At 46.9% G+C, this 18,787-nt stretch overlaps 1 protein-coding gene across 2 annotated transcripts in view; it reads left to right on the top strand.

Annotated features, from left to right (window-relative positions):
• The window catches only part of dpp6a (dipeptidyl-peptidase 6a), a 189,526-nt gene that overhangs the window by 29,992 nt on the left and 140,747 nt on the right, over nt 1-18,787 (top strand). Inside the window, exon 2 of one of the 2 annotated variants that reach the window (XM_056299078.1) lies at nt 18,682-18,720. The exons of the other annotated variant lie outside the window; for it this stretch is intronic. Within the exon in view, the coding sequence (XP_056155053.1) occupies nt 18,682-18,720 (39 nt within the window). The remainder of the gene's footprint in view (nt 1-18,681; nt 18,721-18,787) is intronic. 2 annotated transcript variants of the gene reach the window in all.

Genomic DNA, 18,787 nt, shown 5'->3' with positions numbered 1-18,787 from the left:
ATCCCTGCAACAAACTGGCCTCAATTTCGAACATTGACCATACCCGGTCCAGCCACATACTAGGTTTTGACCTAGTCTTGTTTACAGCTCCTTATGGGGAAAGCCACAAGTCCACGTGTCCCTCATGCCATGTGTCAACGCTGCTGGCGGGTGGGGGTGGTGTGATAACATCAGTGAGGTTTGTTTGAATGCCACAGGATAGTTGGACATTGTGTACATCCTTACATTGCAGCAGTGTGTCCGTCTACAAATGGATTGGGGTTTTTTAAGGCAGGAAGTGCCCCCATGCCGCATTGTCAATTTTTGCACGAATGTGAGTTTCAGCTTAATGCAGTACCCTCCTGCCCAGTCACCAGCTCTCCATCCTTTGAAACATCGGCGGGATTAGATGGAGTGAGCTTTTCAGAGGAGGCATCCATTCGCAGCCTGAACTCAACTGTGGGAAACATTGGAGTCGGTGCTGGCCAGCATCCCTGTAGACCCCTTTCAAAACCTTATTGAGTGCCTGTCCTGACATATTAAAGCTTTTTTTGTCTGGGGGGCAAAGGGGTTGTGATGTAACATTAGGAAGGCGGCGGGTAATGTAGTGTTTATCTGTTTTTCGACCCAATTCAGAAATCCACTTTTTTATGCATATACTTTTATATTTATAATATGCTGAAATGCTGTTTACAGCTTGAAGGAAGGTCAGGTTCATTGAAAGATAACTCGGGGAAAATCCTCTCCCTTAGAGGTTGTCGGGGCTACAAATGCGAGACAGTTAATAACCGGGTATACCACCCACCCGCTGCGGAGGGTGCCGAGGGAGGAGGATTTGTAAATGAGCTTGAGTCAGCTTGGTGGTATCGGAGGTAGTTTGTTACACCGCTGACCCTCCCTTCTGATTGGCTTTTTGCCTTGCTTCAGCACAATCTACGACCACCATGCCGCAGGCTTCAAATGGCACACACACACACACACACACACACACACACACACACACACACACACACACACACGTGCACGCTTTTAATCAGTGTGTGCCCTTGAGGAAGAAGTTCTCCAAGTCACCTCTGACCTGACAAGAAATAAATGAGCGGAGACAAGATGTTAAGGACACTTCCTGAGCGGGAGCCCAGCTTATCGGGCGGTGTGGTAGCACCTCAGAGTCATCACTACGCTGCCGTCTGTCTGTCAGGGCAGATGAATATACACAGTGCCATTCCATGCCACCTCAGCGGACCCCCCCCCTCCTCCTCCCTTCCCCACAGGGCACGGGGCTGAATGTTCATTGGACCATTTCTCAAGACGGCTGCCGAGTCTTTGGGAACTGTTGCTGTCTCCTACCGCTCGCCATTCATTTTGCCTCTCGCCTTACTACTTTATCTTTCTTTCTTTCCTCTTTTTTCTCTTGCTCATGCTCTTCTATCTCCCCCTCTTCATGTTTTTCTCTCTTCATTACATCCCTCCCTCTTGCCGTATCTCCTTTTTGATTGTTCCCTCTCACCTCCCTCATTCAATTTCTCTCTCTCTCCATCTCTCCTTCCCCCTCTCTCTCTGTCTGTCTCTCTCTCTCTGTATGTCTCCTTCCCTCTCTCTCTGTCTGTGTCTGTCTCTCTCTCTCTCTCTGTATGCCCCCCCTCTCTATATATATATGTACTATATCTGTATCTGTATCTCTCTCTCTCTCTCTCTCTCTCTCTCTCTCTCTCTCTCTATATATATATATATATTTTATGTCTCTCTCTCTCTCTCTGTATGCCCCCCCTCTCTATATATATGTACTATCTCTCTCTCTCTCTCTCTCTCTCTCTCTCTCTCTCTCTCTCTCTATATATATATATATATATGTACTATATCTGTATCTCTCTCTCTCTCTCTCTCTCTCTCTCTCTCTATATATATATTTTATGTCTCTCTCTCCCTCTCTCTCTATCTCTCTCCCTCTCTCTCTCTCTCTCTCTCTGTCCCTGTACTGCTTCAGGTTCTCGTTCTTACATGTCAAACAGGCAGGTAGCTGCTTCCCCAGTCATTCCCCTCCTGCGGTAGTTTGTCTTTTGCTCAATCTGATCCATTAGTAATCCATTTCAAGGGCTGTCGACGGGAGCAGCCTCACATCGCGGCCCTGAGCTTTGTCTGCCGTCGTTCGTCAGCCCTGAACCAAGTGGCGAGGAGTCTTGGGTGGATCCGCAACAGTGGTTACGTGCAGTCTGAGTAATGTACAATACTAACAAATTAAATAACGCATCAATTCTGTCCTGTGCTTGAACACAGAAAGATGGATATCATGAGAGGCCAGTCCATTAAAAAGCCAGATGAAGCTCAGGTGAAAGGCGTTTCATCAAGTCTTACTCCAGTCGGCAGAGCTTGTTTTTTTACTTGCTGATAGAGTGACAGCTTTGGGATGAGGTCATCACAGTTTTGTGGTCATCTTCATGTTTTGTTGATCAGATTTTTTTTTAAAATCATGCTCAGCTTCCCCTGTCGGTCAAACACGCATTTGAAATACTTGTCACTTCGTCAAGCTGAATTTCCTGTCTTTAGTTGGAGCCCCTTCTTTACTTCACTTCTTTTTTTTTCATTTTTCCCCCTTTTTCTCCCCAATTGTATCCAGCCAATTACCCCACTCTTCCGAGCCGGCCCAGTCGCTGCTCCACCCCCTCTGCCGATCTGGGGAGGGCTGCAGACTACCACATGCCTCCTCCGATACACGTGGAGTCGCCAGCCCCTTCTTTTCATCTGACAGTGAGGAGTTTCACCAGGGGGACATAGTGCGTGGGAGGATCACGCTATTCCCCCCAGTTCCTCCTACCCCCCCCCGAACAGCTGCTCCGACCAACCAGAGGAGGCGCTAGTACAGCGACCAGGACACATACCCACATCCAGCTCCCCACCCGCAGACACGGCCAATTGTGTCTGTAGGGATGCCCAACCAAGCCGGAGGTAACACGGGGATTCGAACCGGTGATCCCCGTGCTGGTAAGCAACAGAATAGACCGCTGTGCTACCAAGACGCCCCATACTGTGTTTTTTTTCCCCCTTTAGTTTTTATTGGTATTTTCATTATTTTACAACAAACAAACCCTAAAATGAAACACAAGAAAAGTACAAATTAAAAATAAATTTCGTTTGGGAGTTACAATCTTAGTCGTCCATCCATTCTGTTTCCATATCAGTTGGCCTTTCTGTGGTCTTCGTCGCTATTCTCGTTTCTGAATAATGCCCGTTTCAGCCACCTTTCTTCTAGTTGTGCTTCTTGTAATCTCAAACCATGTGTCAGTTTTTCCATCCTACAGAGTTCCTCTACTATCTCTAACCATTGATCCTGGGTCAGGGATCCACTTTACCCCGTTTCCTTGTAATAGCCATTAACAGTATTTTGACCAGATATCTATGTTATGTGTACATTTCCTTCGGGAAAATTACACAGCTATAGCACCATGTAGCTCATAGGGCTGTCGTATCTTAGTATCTTTTGTAAAGTTTTGTGTACCATTTTACAAAACATTGATATTTTGTGACATTTCCAAAATATATGCGAGTGATCTGCGTCTAATATTCCACATTCCCTCCAGCATGGTTGGCTGGTGTTCAGATATTTGCCCTTGACTTTTGGGCGTGATACAAAAAAAAAAGAAGAAAAAAAGACGGATCAAAATTTTCCGAGAGAATTCCCTCCATATCCGTGAATTGGTGGATGTTTGATGTACTTTCCACATGTTTTGCCAATCGCCATCTGAAATTATCATGTTGAACTCTGTCCCCCATGTTTCTCTTATATATGTAGTTGAATACTCATTTGTCTTCAATCCATGCTGTTTTGTAATGCAACAGACTATTAAGCGCTGAATGCCATACTACATGTTCTCTATTTGTTTCTTATGTTTTTTGCAGTCAATGAATAGTCCCTCTTCCGATCTTAATTTCAGCTTTCCACCAGACGCTTTCCAAAACAGACCCTTTATAAGCTTCAGTGATAAAGATAGTGGTTCAAGAGTGCGTGGGCAGCTAATGCTAAGCAGGCTGGTCTAAGCGACCGTGTGGGGTTTCATTCCTGACTATCATCAAGTGGGCAAATATTGCACTGGTGCACATGCCTGCACGCACCTGTGTGTGCAAATGTGTGTGTACGTGCATGCGCACACACACAATCTCTGTGATGTCCCCTAACAGTGTCCTAACCTGCACGGATGGATGTTGCTGAAACAAATGCCCCTTGCAAACACTCATGAAGCGTGTAAAGGGTCTCGGCACCTATGATACAAGGAAACTGCTCCCCAGATCAAAAAGACGGCGGCGATATCGTTAATAATTTACGGACTCTGCCACGGTGAGAGATTGGTTTTTGACGGGTTTGCAATTGGTCTGATTTCAGTTCCCCTCAGAGGAAATATCTGCACCGTATGTGAGGTTTTCCTTAATGTTGGCGTCTGTGTGTATGTTGTTTGTGCATTAGCATGACTGCACATACGTGCAAACGTATATTAGCACAGACACAAATCCAAAACATATATGACGTATAAACGTATAAGACTGTAAAATAACTTGACACGTTATGAGACATACAATTAGCACTAAAACCTAATTAGCCTAATAATTACATTAATTATGTTGTGTTCGAGTTGGGTTTTTTTGTATTAAATATAGGTAGTTTGCAGAAATCCCGCTCACACCTTTCTGACTCCCATCCCATCCCATGACAAACAGCTCATAAACTAAAGATTTCTATAAATGGGTGTTACTACCACCTTCAGAGGAAAGGCAGGCCTGGCTCCATCAGGGACAGAAAGAGACGGCAGGCCAAAATGCATCACTCCTTGAGAGGACAAACGCATAAAACTGCTCAGCCTTCGTGAACACCTCCCAGCCCGTCCTCAACTTGACGGCAGAGCTCAACGGTACACGCCAGCCAGCAATGAAGGCGATAGTAAAACCCCAACTGGGGAAATCTTTACTTAGATATTTGATAAGATAAGAATGTCCAGTCTATGCGCATGGTGGGACAGTGGTTAGCGTGGTCACCTCACAGAGTGAGGGTCCTGGGTTTGAACCCCGGTGTAGTCCAACCTTGGGGGGGGGGGGGTCATCCCAGGTCCTCCTCTGTGTGGAGTCTGCATGTCCTCTCCGTGTCTGTGTGGGATTCCTGCGGGTGCTCCGGTTTCCTCCCTCAGTCCAGACATGTAGGTCAGGTGAATCAGCCGTACTAAATTGTCCCTAAGTGTGAATGTGTGTGTGTGTGTGTGTGTGTGTGGGCCCTGTGATGGACTGGCAACCTGTCCAGGGTGTCTCCCCGCCTGCCGCCCAATGACTCCTGGCATAGGCTCCAGCATCCCCGCCACCCTGAGTAGGATAAGCGGTTTGGATAATGGATAGAAGAATGACCTTAAAACTTCAGACTGCTTCAGTAGGTAGCGGTTCAGTTCCTGCCTATCTTTTTTCTTTTTTCAAAACTACAAACTGAAGGAACAACTGACAAAAGAACTACATGGGGAATAGTAATATATACCACCCATTTTATGCCACTGCGGTGATGTCAGCAGTCATCAGAGGCTACCTTTCCCAGGTTTAAACAACCTTCAGGCAAAAGATTTTCAATATGTGCTTTTAACAGTAGTTTAGAAAAAGAAAAATTTCACTTCATTATTTAGGCAAAACCTACCCTTCATACCAAGGCAGACACTTGGATGAACATAAAGCTGAGTGTTGCATAAACAGACCTCAAATTTATAGTCAAATGACTCTGAATATATATATGTGTGTGTGTGTGTGTGTGTGTGTGTGTGTGTGTATGTATGTATATAGCGTTTTTTTCCAGAAACCATCAATGGTGTAGATAAAAGTGCTCAACAAATGAGAAGTGGAATATTAAGATAGATGTAGGAACAGTCGAGGTGTGCTGTAAGAATGAACTGCTGCAATGCATCATAGTCGTGCATCCATTTCCTCTCATTCTTCATTTTCGCAAGGTGGCTGGTTGAAGTTTTTTTTTTCCTACATCTATCTTAATGTGTGTGTGTGTGTGTGTGTGTGTGTGTGTGTGTGTGTATATATATATATATATTTTATGCAGACTTATGATCATAAGGCAGCAGCCTCTCCTGCCAGTGCATCCCACGATGCTGCGGCTGTAATGGCTGAATAAACAGTTTAGCAGTGATTCCTCCCACAGCGGCATGTCTTGTGTGCTGGTGTCATATTACCTGTGTTCGCTGCCTACTTCCACTTTTCTCTCCGTCTGCGTCTCCAAATCCCCTGCCCTCATTTGCCGAAGCTCTATAATCCCATTATTTCACCGATAAGGGCAGCCGATATGAAAACTAAAATTGGAGCTGATCGACGAATAGGGCAATCCCTTGTTTATGAGTGTGCTGGCCTGTGAGATGCCTGAAAGTAAGACGGTGCCCGTCTCCGACCCTCATTAAGATGCTAGCGTGTGGGCCATGGAGCAGGATTTGGAGACAGAGGGACTGGCGGTTGTTTTTGTTTACATGCTGTTGCTGGGAAATGCAGAGAGTAATGGCTCTGGGTGTGGCAGCGGCTGTATAAATGGATGAGGCTGGTGAGCTGTCAAGGCAGACAGCTGCTTGCTAGTCCAACAGCTGTAGCAACGCCAGAACAGCAAGCGGCGAGCTCGGCAGACAGCAAGAAGCTAACAAACTAACTAGCTACCACAGCCTTTGTCAGGATGATGTTTGAGCATCCTCTGGGAACGCCGCTGGGCCTGCATAGGAAACCTTCCAGGGTGGAGACAGCCAAGAGGTTCTGGAAGGTGAGTAGCAAGTCTGGATGTAGTGATTAGTGATGAATAGGTGTGTGTGCGTGCGTGGGTTTGTGCGTGGCTCCCAAGGAAATATAAAGGATTGGTGCCATATACAGCATCATATGCTCCAGGATAAGAAGCAAGGGGGCAATTTATTATTGGTTTTTTTGTTGTTTGTAAGCTCTGATATGTTCATTATAGTTATGATTTGATTTTAAATTACTGTAAATAATTTAAAATCTAAACTGTAATACGAAGGCTAATATGATGCATAAGAAAGCTCAGCGTAGGGTACAATAGTAGAGCGAGACACATCTCAGCAATCTACGGTGTGTTGTAAATCCGTTGAGCGTTGGGGTGTAGAAAGGAGAGCTGTTCTACCCGAATCTTGTCTGAATCTTTCAAAGAAAGAACACTGCGACACATGTCCCCTTAATATCTTTAAAGCCTCGATAAAAAGCTTTACGGTTGCTTAGAGAGCTGTCCCATCACTCTGACAAAGCCTTGCTTTTATTGCTTGCAGCAAATCACTTTAATGAGCCGCTAAAAGACCAACCGCTGGTCTCCACTGAAAAGCTGCCCCCAGAAAAGGTTTAGTACAGATCAGACTTGCACCAGAGAGAAGCCGGACTCGAAGTTCGTCCACTTCTTTAAAGTTATCCCAGGGGGTGGGGGGTGGGGGTGGGGGTGGGGTCGCAACCTAATGAAAGCCTATGGTGTCTGCAGGTAGAAGCCAAAATGCTAGCGAGTGTTTGGAGCATCTCCTGGAGCCAGTCGATATTGTATTCCCTCAAGACGGCAGATTTGAAAGGGTAAAGACAGACTTTCTGCTCAAAGTCGGCCTTTGAATACAGATGCTGGAGATGGGTGCCTCTTGACACGGGCCCCGGCGGGTTTTAAGAAACGAGATCTGGAGCCGGATCGGGAGTGCATCTTGATCCCCGTGTGTGCCTCTCCCCTGTGTGTTTTCTTTTCCTGCGGCCTACATCAATCTTCCCTTGTTCCGATACACAGGAGCCCTCCCTTCAATTTAATCTCTATCACTCATCATGTGTGCCCAGGCTAAACCCCGTCCTCATCCCCTTCTGTCGGCCTCTACTCTCCACTGTTTGATCTGCAGTATGTAACGCTCCACCCCTCTTGACTCCCTTCCATTGGGTGTCAATCAGGAGGTAGGTGGCTTTGCTCTTAAGCTTGCGTCAAACTACGTGTTCCCTGGCGTGCTGGGCCTTCAAAGCCAGTCATTAATGGCAAGCCCGTCAGAATTGCGATTGAATTTCGATTTGCTTTCTGACAACAGCAATTTCAACAAGAGGCTTTTCTCCCCTTCTCTTCTCTTTTCTTTTTGAGGAATGGCTTCAGACGACTCTTTCAGCACCGCTGCCGGCTGCTCTGTGAATCCCAACGCTTACCAATCATGCAGCGCATCGGAGTTGAAATCTGAATGTGCAGCATAGCGTGAGCTGTAGTCTATGGATCTAGAATAAAAATCTAGTCTCGCATCATTCAGAAGAGCAATGCTAATTCCTTGGCATTAGCATTTCATTATTTTCCCTCAAATAATTTGCAGATGTTGAAAAACAAAATTATGCAAAATATACTGCTAAAATATGGAAAGTCTTTGAAAACAAGACTCAGTATTGTGCAGAGCTTTTGTGTGTGTGTGTGTGTGTGTGTGCGTGCGGTTGCATGCATTAAAGATGTATGCGACTGAACAAGGCTCGTGAACTTAATGCAGTAGTGTGTTAATTGGGGTACTTTAGGCAAGCCAAGCATCATGAATTAAAACGAAGGAAAACTTGTTGAGCTTGAAGAGTGTTTGTTTTGCACAGTCTTAGTTAACACGGACTTCCTTGGAGCGTAAGCATTTTGTGTGCCCATTCATAGACGACTTTAAGTGGTAGGAAAATCCATATCGCTAACAATAAAGACTTAATCTGATGGCCTGTTTTGCCCTTAGGTCTTGTCATCTATCCACCCCTTGTCTGCTTTCATAATGGGCGCATCATCATATCCACCCACATCAGTCAATCGACTGCTGGCCCTTTAGACTGCTCTCTCTATCTCCCTGCACCAAAATCAGTCTTTCACTGATCTGCTTTCGTTTTTCTGTGCCTTGGCGATTTTGGTTTCCTTGTATTACCACATGTTCACTTCTCCCTGCCAATATTCATCTTCTTAAGAAGTAAGTACCTGCTTCCAAGGGTCCCAAAGTGGAGTGTTACTGAGGTTTCTGATACTGTATGTGGTGCTGGCTCCAGCAGGACTCTCATGTCTCGCCAACAGAGCAGTATACTCGCTGTTATCTGCGAGTACGTTCCTTCAGGATGACAATGCAGATTACAAGTCATTTCAAGGCCTTGGGTTTTCTCAACCCCGTTTCTTTCCCCAACCCCCAGGAATCTCATATTTTATTGAAAGCCTGTCATTTATCAGGGTAGTCCTTCAAGCCTTTTGAAGCATAGTTCAAGCCACCCCATGGTCATCCCAAGTTTTCTCTTCCTTGTTTCTTTTTCAAAAGTTTTCTTCGCTCCCCACGGTTATCTCAGTGTTTACCAGTCAAGTGCGATTTTATTTAGGGCAAAATTTTCCTGTCATTCTCAAACTGCTTGCCAAACAGTCTCTCTGGCAAAAAGCAACACGAGTTTATACGTTCCTGAGTCGATGTGTCTGATATGGGCAGTCATCAATACTGCACTGCCCCGAAGACGGAAATGAATGGCACGCCTGGAAAACTGCGCAGATTAAGACAAAGTTGTGATGGGGCGTCCGGGTAGCGTGGCGGTCTATTCCTTTGCCTACCGACACGGGGGATCGCCGGTTCAAATCCTCGTGTTACCTCTGGCTTGGCCGTGTCTGCGGGTGGAAAGCTGGATGTGGGTGTGTGTCCTGGTAGCTGCACTAGCACCTCCTCTGGCTGGTTGGGTCGCATGTTCAGGGGTGGAGGGGGAACTGGGGGGAACAGCATGATCCTCCCATGTGCTACGTCCCCCTGGCAAAACTCCTCACTGTCAGGTGAAATGAAGCGGCTGGCAACTCCACATGTATCGGAGGAGGCATGTGGTGGTCTGCAGCCCTTCCCCGATCAGCAGAGCTGCAGTCGGGACAGCTCGTAAAGTAGGGTAATTGGCCAAAATTCAGTTGGGGAGAAAAAGAGGGGACAAAAGTTGTGACAGTGACTTGATGAAATGTCAGTCCTCACCGTGGCCGGTGTTTGTCTAACAACAACCACAAATCCTGCTGAAACATCCTGGACCAAGAACGATAAACTCCTACCGTCTTACTTACTAGGGAGCTGCTGAGCCTTCTTGAGGTGTCGCGGGTCTAACTGGATGGTGAATCCTCAGCGAGGGAGGGTGGAAAGGTGCCCACTCAATGAGTCCAATGACTGGCATTCAATCAAACAGTCGACCCTCTCATGGCTGATTGATGGAGATTAGTACATGGCACGGCTTGTGAGGCTGACTGGAAGATTCATAACGGCATGGCGTCCCAGAGGAAAGAAGACCCAGTGCCCATCAAAAGTTTGGGGACACCTCGCCTTTTTTAGGGTTTCGGAGTTATCTTTGATTTCTTCTCTATTCAATTAATTACGAAAAAAATGCCTGCAAATATTTTGTTGACGCAAAATGTAAAGCGGCTAATATTTTGGGTACATTCTATGCAACGCTGTGCCTCATTTTCATCAGTGTCTTCTTTGGTATGAAGAGTAGGTTTTGCCGAAATAATGATTCCAGTTTTCTTTTTACAAAGTATTATTAAAAGTGTATATTGAAAGTCTTTTGCACCAAAGGGGGTTTAAACAACTGAAAGGTAGTCACTGCTGACATTACAACAAGCATATAAAATGGGTAGGATATATCACTATTATTCCTGGTGTTGTGTTTTTGTCAGTTGCTCCTTCAGTTTGGTCATTTTGCAAAGAAAAATGACAAGATCTAAACAGATTTCTATTGAAACAGGCCAGTCTGTAGCTGTGTTAAGAAGTGAAGATCATATTTATTGACAAAACAATGTCTCCCCAATTTTTTGATGGGCAGTGTATATATATATATATATATATATATATATATATATATATATATATATATATATATATATATATATATATATATATATATTGTTGTCGTGGGTTTGAGACTCACTACAGCTGACATGAGGTTGTTCCAGTCCTGCCCAAAGAGAACTAGTGAATCAGTCTCATATCCTGGATTTGACTAAAATCCGGTCTATTCCATTGCCGGTTCGAATCCCCGTGTTACCTCCGGCTTGATTGGGCAGCCCTACAGACAAAATTAGCCGTATCTGTGGGAGGGAAGCCAGATGTGGGTATATGTCCTGGTCACTGCACTGGTTGGTCAGGGCGCCTGTTTGGGGGGGGGGGGGAATAGCGTGCTCCTCCCATGCACTACGTCCCCCTGGCAAAACTCCTTACCGTCAGGTGAAAAGAAGCGGCTGGCGACTCCACATGTATTGGAGGAGGCATGTGGTAGTCTGTACCCCTCCCTGGGCAGCAACCGGGACGGCTCGAAAGAGTGGGGTAATTGGCCAAGTACAATTGGGGAGAAAAGGGGGGGGCCAAAAAAGAAAAAAATGATGACCGTAAAACCCCCGTTTTGGTTACACGGAAACTGCTGCATTTCAGCTTTACTGTAATTACAATGTAATGCATGAGATGTTCTGCATGAATAAGGTGGATTAATTGATGGATTGCCTGATGTCCTCGAGTGTAACCACTGACAGAGTTGCAATGGGTCAGGCCAGTGGTTTGTTACATTAGCTTGTCATCCAAATTGGGTTTCTGTGTGACTGTTCACTGTGGAAGGCATGAGGACAGTAAACATCGTGTCCTATGTATTGGTTAAAAATCTAGGTTATCATTGGCTGAATGCTTAAACAAAGTAAGATGGACCTGGTGTAGGAGGACCATTTACTCTTAGAACATACAATTTAAAAAAAACCCATTTGTGCAGGGGTGCAGGCATGGACGTTTCTGGGAGCTTTATGTTCACCCCCCCCCCCCCCAATATGCTTGGTGCACTCGGATGGTTTGTGGGGTTCTGGTTGAAGGTCTGATGTAGATATTCATTACTATGCAAAAGTGACGTGGAAAATAAAAGTGCGTGAGATTAATCTTCCTTGGGTGCCACTGGAGTAATCTTTGCTTTTCCATATCATGGTCCTTGTTCGGTTCATGTCAGTGATTGCAATCTTTCCATGCTCAGTGGGGCAAGTGTACTTCTCCGAGGTTTTAATTTTGATCTTAACGATTCATGTGTCGTACACTTTCGCACACAACATGGAGAACAAGTCAAGGATAGCAACATAAAATTGGCATGAGAAATCAGTTGTTCCTGGGCAGTTCTGTCGGACTTTCATCGGGCTTTGCAAAGTGGCACAGATCGCACGGCTCTAAAGGATTCAGTGTAGATTATACGATTTAGGAGCCACAATGTAAATATTTAACGAGGACCAAGGAACACAATAGTTTTTATGTTGTTCTGAGGTTGTTTGACCCACTGTGGTTCACTGCCAATCTGATTCAAATCCCCTCTTTGTATGCATGGCCAGACTAACTTACAAGGGAGACCTTTTATGTTGTTATCAAATATTTATACTATAATGGTTTAGATGACAAGGGCTCTTTCTCTCTGCAGCATTAATGGCACATTTGTCCGTTCCCTGGCCTCTTGTGTATGAAAATTAGACAAGCTGTTTGAAGTTGAGGAACATATTGTTGGGTGGGGGAATGACACTACAAATTGTCTAGTTTACAGTGGCAGCACGGCAGCCGGATAAAAAATAAAAAACAGTGTAATGAAATCACTGTATACTGTCATTTGGCATGCGGTGGTGTAATGTGCTGTGAGAGCTAGGTCAAGGTTGGCAGTCGCAGACCGGGACGCACACACCAATTGGTATTTCATGTGTTGGCAGAAAAGTGCACAATGCACTCGGACCCATAAGATCCATCCATCCATTATCCAAGCCGCTTACCTGAATTCGGGTTGCGGGATGCTGGAGCTTACCCCAGCAGTCATTGGGCGGCAGGCGGGGAGACACCCTGGACAGGCCGCCAGTCCATCACAGGGCTGACACGCACACACACACACACACACACACACACACACACACACACACACACACACATTCACACCTAAGGACAATTTAGTGTGGCCGATTCACCTGACCTACGTGTCTTTAGACTGTGGGAGGAAACTGGAGCACCCGGAGGAAACCCATGCAGACACGGGGAGAACATGCAAACTCCACACAGAGAATGGCCTGAGATGACCCCCAGGGTTGGACAACCCCGGGGCTCGAACCCAGGACTTTCTAACTGTGATGCGACCACGCTAACCACTGTGCCACCGTGCCGCTCCCTTTTTTGTGCAAATAACCAATAAATTGAATTTGAATTCATACTTCATTACAATAGATTATTTTAGATTAGGGCAGATTGGGTTAGTTTATATTAAATCAGATTAGATGAAAAAAGGTCTCTCACTGTCATTCTCAGAGAAACCTTCAAATAAAGATCGTAACAATCACTCAATGACAGTCCACTACACTCTCCCAATAAGCTACGTCTCATAACACTGCATTGTGTTGTTTGTGGAAGAGAGACAAACAGACAGGAGAGTGATGACTCTAGAGAAAGAGGGGCGAAAGAGAGGGGGCAAAATCTTTACAGCATACAGGCTTATTTAAATATATCATAGTCTGCACATTTTGAATACATGGATTCCACTTAACTTGCAACACAAGATCGCGATCCCGCAGGTCGGGCGTTGGTCTCCCGTCACTTATAAGTTGACGCTTTTCCTCAGACAAAAGCCGTGAAAATAGTTTTAGCTGTGGTAGTGGTGTCATGTGACCCCGCGTGAACTTTGCTGGACGTACGAAGGAGCCGGACCCGCAGTGTGTGTGTGAGTCAATTCATGAAAGCACTACGGACGTTGAAGTGCAGTACTGGCATAGTACACTGACGTTTAAAGCACTGGCGTAACATATTTATTATGGGCCCTGGTGCAAGCAACCCTCGTAGACCCCCCCCCGTCTCTCTCTCTCTCTCACTCGCTCACACACACACACCACCACCACCATAGGTGGGTTTAGTAAGTAATTTTAGGAATTTATTTGCATAGCACCTTTCACAGATATACAATCACAAAGTGCTTCACAGCATAAAATATAACAAATAAAATAGAAATATCAAAGTAACAGACAAAGTTTACACAGATTAGTTATTGTAAAGGTCAGTACGTCAAAGATTGGCTACACTTCAGAACCACGGAGAGCGGACGCACCACGGACAGAGTTGGGAAACCTAAACAGACGGTCTCTAAATCAAATCAGTCGACAAGGCGATGAAACAAGTCAACAAAGCAACTAGGCTGTAATATAGCTAATAGCCTCGTCATTCGACAGTAACAGGGGAGCACACATCAGACTCAAAACCTGCTAGATTGCATGGTTTGGCACGCACGCAGCACACATTGCAGCTTTCCTTTTTTTCCCTTGCTCTCCTTCCTCTTTTTACATCCCCTTTTATGTGTGTAACTCATGCTTGCTTGCTTGATTTTATTTTTCTAACGTTACTTAGGTAGGCTAGATAGGTAAATGATATTGCGCGCGCTAAACAAGCTATCCTCACATGCTCAAGACAGACACGTAACATTGGACTAGGACAATGCATGCAGAAATATTGACGGGGCTCCCCCTAGAGACGGGCCCTGGTAACACTGCACCGGCTGCACCACCTATATTTACGCCAGTGGTTTAAAGGCAGCGTAGCGGTCCGCCTTTTTTACGTAAATATTACGCTACGGGGGAACTGACTGCGCATGCGCAAACACCCTTAAGATAATATGAAATACGAAGGCAGAGCCCTCCGACAGGCAACGCTAGCATACGACGCAAAGCTAAATGGCTTGTGCAGCCTCTGCCTGGCCAGAAGATTGCGACGTTGAGTCATTTTTATTGGGCTATGAAAAGCACCAACTATGGTCTGGGAAATCGAAAAATAAACCCAACATCAACTGAATAATTTCATTTTTGCTAATAGCCTCGGGCAGGCGGTGCCTGCTCTGATGGCACATCTCTGGTGGTGCAGCTGCATCAGGAAGTCTCCAAAACCACTACAGCTTTGGCCGGAGTTGTGTTGGTTTTGAACCAAGTTCTACTGGCTACCCCTTGTCTGGCTAAACAACCGTGTGTCGTCAAATGTCCAGACGCTTGATGAGGTTTGAAGCTGTTTGATTCCTGATGGGGTTTGTTTGGACTAATTCGCTTTTTTTTCGCTCTGAGAGGTGCTTAAGAGTCCATCTGGCGCTCTCTGGCCAGAATGTCCGTTTTTGTATGATAGTGTGACTGTGTGTGTGTATGTGTGTATGTGTGTGTGTGTGCTCAGATCCGCGGACTTGTGCGCGCCTGTCTCCATGTCTGCTCATGTCCTTGTGTGTGTGTGTGTGTGTGTGTGTGTGTGTGTGTGTGTGTGTGTGTGTGTGTGGTAAAGGTTGGTTGCTGACTGGGCTGCAGCAGATAACGGCAGAATTAGTGAAGGCCGACAGCCGTAAAGGCCTGTTGATGAAACTGCCGAGAGGTGATAAGACGTCGACCTCAGGCGGACCGGCCCCTGGGCGGGATCCGTGAGATAGGATACTAAGGGTGGACCCAGCCCGGCCTGAATACTGCCCCGGAGATAACAGAACCGTTGTCGCACAGCACTGCACTTCTCCAGTGAATGAAAAGATTAGAGAAATCAGGACAGATTGCTCCCCTTTCTTTCATGCCAGCAATGCTGTTGCAATAAAGCTGTTGGCCGTGTGTTTGTCAGGGTATTTCAAAGGAATCCTTTGGTTGGCGAATCCATGTTCTTTTTTCACCTTACATTTTTCTTTTGGTTTTCATCTGATTCTTTTCATTGATTTTGTCTGTTGCATCACCATGGGCTCCGTATGCCTAAACAGCAGCGTGAGAGGACGGTTTGAAGGGCAGTTATTTTACAACCGTTCATCTCTTGCCAATCAGGAAAAAGATGTATAACATGAAGAGTTGGGGGGTTTTTTGGGGGGGGGGGATTTCTTCCCAATTGTGTCAGGCCATTTACCCCACTCTTCCGAGCCGGCCCGGTCGCTGCTCCACCCCCTCTGCTGATCCGGGGAGGGCTGCAGACTACCACGTGCCTCCTCCGATACACGTGGAGTCGCCAGCCGCTTCTTTTCACCTGACAGTGAGGAGTTTCACCAGGGGACGTAGTGCGTGGGAGGATCACGCTATTCCCCCCCAGTCCCCCCCCCCCCCAGAGGAGGTGCTAGTGCAGCTACCAGGACACAAACCCACATCCGCCTTCCCACCCGCAGACACGGCCAATTGTGTCTGTAGGGACTCCCAACCAAGCCGGAGGTAACACGGGGATTCGATCCGGCGATCCCCATGTTGGTAGGCAACGGAGAAGACCGCCACGCCACCCGGGCGCCCCAAGAGTTGGTTATTTTCTGAGTTAATCCGCTACCCTTTGTTTACACGGCGAATCTGTCTCCCCGCTCATCCTGTGGTGCAGCGGCAGCCTGAGCATCAAGGGTGTGACGTGACTGAACGGAGCTTTGCTCCCTTCGGGCTCCCTCAACCGCGGCTGGGCTTATTCACTTTGGCACCAACGTCAGGGTTGCTGCGCCGTATGTGTACTCGTTACTGCTCTCCTGCTATGTGTTCATCTTCGCGTCCGCAAGATAACGTGTGAAGAGATAAAAGGCAAGGGGATCGACCCCCCCCCCCCCCGTGCACTTTCACCGGTGTCACTTAATAAACCCATAATCTCTTGGTACAGGCAGTTTTTCTCCTTCCCAAAACCACACTTGCTTCTAACTGCAAAGAGGATCTTGATTGCGGTATCACAGCTGCCTACTGGTGTTTTCAGAATCGCGTCGATGGGAAGTTGTCAGCGTTCACACAGTTGGGATTGGATTCCTCTCTGACGGGGGCTTGGGATAAACAGCGCGTCCGTGGAAGAGCCCCAGTCGACCTCATATCCCGGAGATGTGTTAATGTGGTTTTTCTTTTGTCTTTATTATGTAAATGGGTGGCACATTCCTGCGAGCCGTGTTCTTAGTATACGAGTCACAGCGGTGCATATTAAGTTTATCTTTCCTTCTATTGCCTGGCTCTCTTCGGATTTGCAAGATGGGGTATCAGGTGAGCTGTGAAAGCAGGATTTACGAGAACGTTAATTCCAGCTCAGGAGCAGACACTGAAACCGGAGACTCGCCGAACCTCTCGTAAAGTATATATCCCGAACTCGTCGCCGGGGACCACTTCGCCATTGGGGAGGGGGGCTTCTAGATCGAGGACGGTGGCTTGACGGCGTACAAGGGCAGGAAACCATACGGGGCGGCCTCAGCGGTGCTGAAGCGGCATCAAATCAGAATTTCCCATTTGATAAATGACACATGATACACGGGAAGACCTTCACCACCCCACCCCACCCCCCGTTTACTTCCTTACAATGTCTCTGTAATGTCTGTGTTAAGCTATTACCGTGCTTGGAGGCTCGTACCGTCCTCCCCAGACGCCCGTGTGTTCACTTCGCAGCGGTTTGTATTTGTACGCAACAGGAAGCAGGAGCTGTCTCTCAGGTCCTCATTGGCACTTTGCTCAGCCAGCCGTGCAGTGTTTTGATTTGTCTTTGATTTGACAGTCTGCATGCACCGCTCGCTCCCCCACCGCCCCGCACACCTTGCTCACCGACACGCCGTGCGCATTTGGTATTTCCAGACCGTCAGCCACGGCAGATGGTGGGCAAGCCATCCAAACACAGCCGCAGTTGTCATTTTCATTTCAAATGCACCTTTCTGATTTATGACCGTCATTTTCTCCTGAAAGCTCGGAGCTGCCAAGTCGTGATGTGTGAGCCGCGCTGTGTAATCCTGTCAATAGTTCAGGCCAATCGCACGGAGACTTGCGAGACAAAGTGCTGTAAAGTGGCACGTTGCGCTCTGTATTGTGCTGTATTGTTGCTGTAACTGAACTATGGCAGTAGTGCGTTAGCATTTGAACACATCTGTGTTTTTTCTATTCTCTCTCTCTGAAAATTTCTCATATGTCACACAATGCAATGTTGCTGTTTTGTTTTTGTTTTTTTTGTTTTGCTGGGATACATCCATCCATTATCCCGACCATTTATCCTGCTCTCAGGGTCGCGGGGATGCTGCAGCCTATCCCAGCAGTCATTGGATGGCAGGTGGGGAGACACCCTGGACAGGCCGCCAGGCCCTCACAAGCCCCCCCCCCCACCACCACCACACACACACACACACACACACACATATACACACCTGGGGACAATTTAGTACGGCCGATTCTACTGACCCGCATGTCTTTGGACTGTGGGAGGAAACCGGAGCCCCCGGAGGAAACCCACGCAGACACGGGGAGAACGTGCAAACTCCACACAGAGGACGACCCCCAAGGTTGGACTAAACCGGGGCTCGAACCCAGGACCTTCTTGCTGATAGGCAACCGTGCTAATCACTGCACCACCGTGCCGCCAATTATAAAGGTAACAAGCCTAAACATCGGTAGTGTGAACCTCTTCTGAGCAGAACAATGCAGGATGGTTTCTGCGATACAGTGCCGGTATATATATATATATATATATGTATATATATATATGCCTGTTGGGGAAAAGAAGACGGAAGAAGAGAACGAGGAGTTGGGTGTGTCTGCGGCTTCCCCTTAATAGAGCTGATCTTTATGAACAAGCCGTGTGTCTGCCGGGGTAAATATTTATCGCGCAATGCATTTGCTCGCAAAATTGTGTTGAATAAGTTCGCTCGGGTCTTGCTCCGCCCAGTAGGAAAACCACTTCCCTGGCCCTTCCCCGGGAAGCGAAGGTCAGGTCATGCGGGGGAAGTAACTGCTGCTGCCCTGTACTTTGACAGGAGTTTTGCAGTTCAGGAGAGGGACGGGGGGGGGGGGGGGTCTTCCTTTTGCTTAACCACCTCGCGTTGTGTGTTCCTGCAGCGAACAAAGGGGACGGGTGTCGTC

This window comes from Lampris incognitus, chromosome 19 (genome assembly GCF_029633865.1).
Source record: "Lampris incognitus isolate fLamInc1 chromosome 19, fLamInc1.hap2, whole genome shotgun sequence".
NCBI classification, from domain to species: Eukaryota; Metazoa; Chordata; class Actinopteri; order Lampriformes; family Lampridae; genus Lampris; species Lampris incognitus.
Note: the sequence above shows the minus strand (reverse complement) of the source record. Positions and strands in the feature narration are given on the sequence as shown.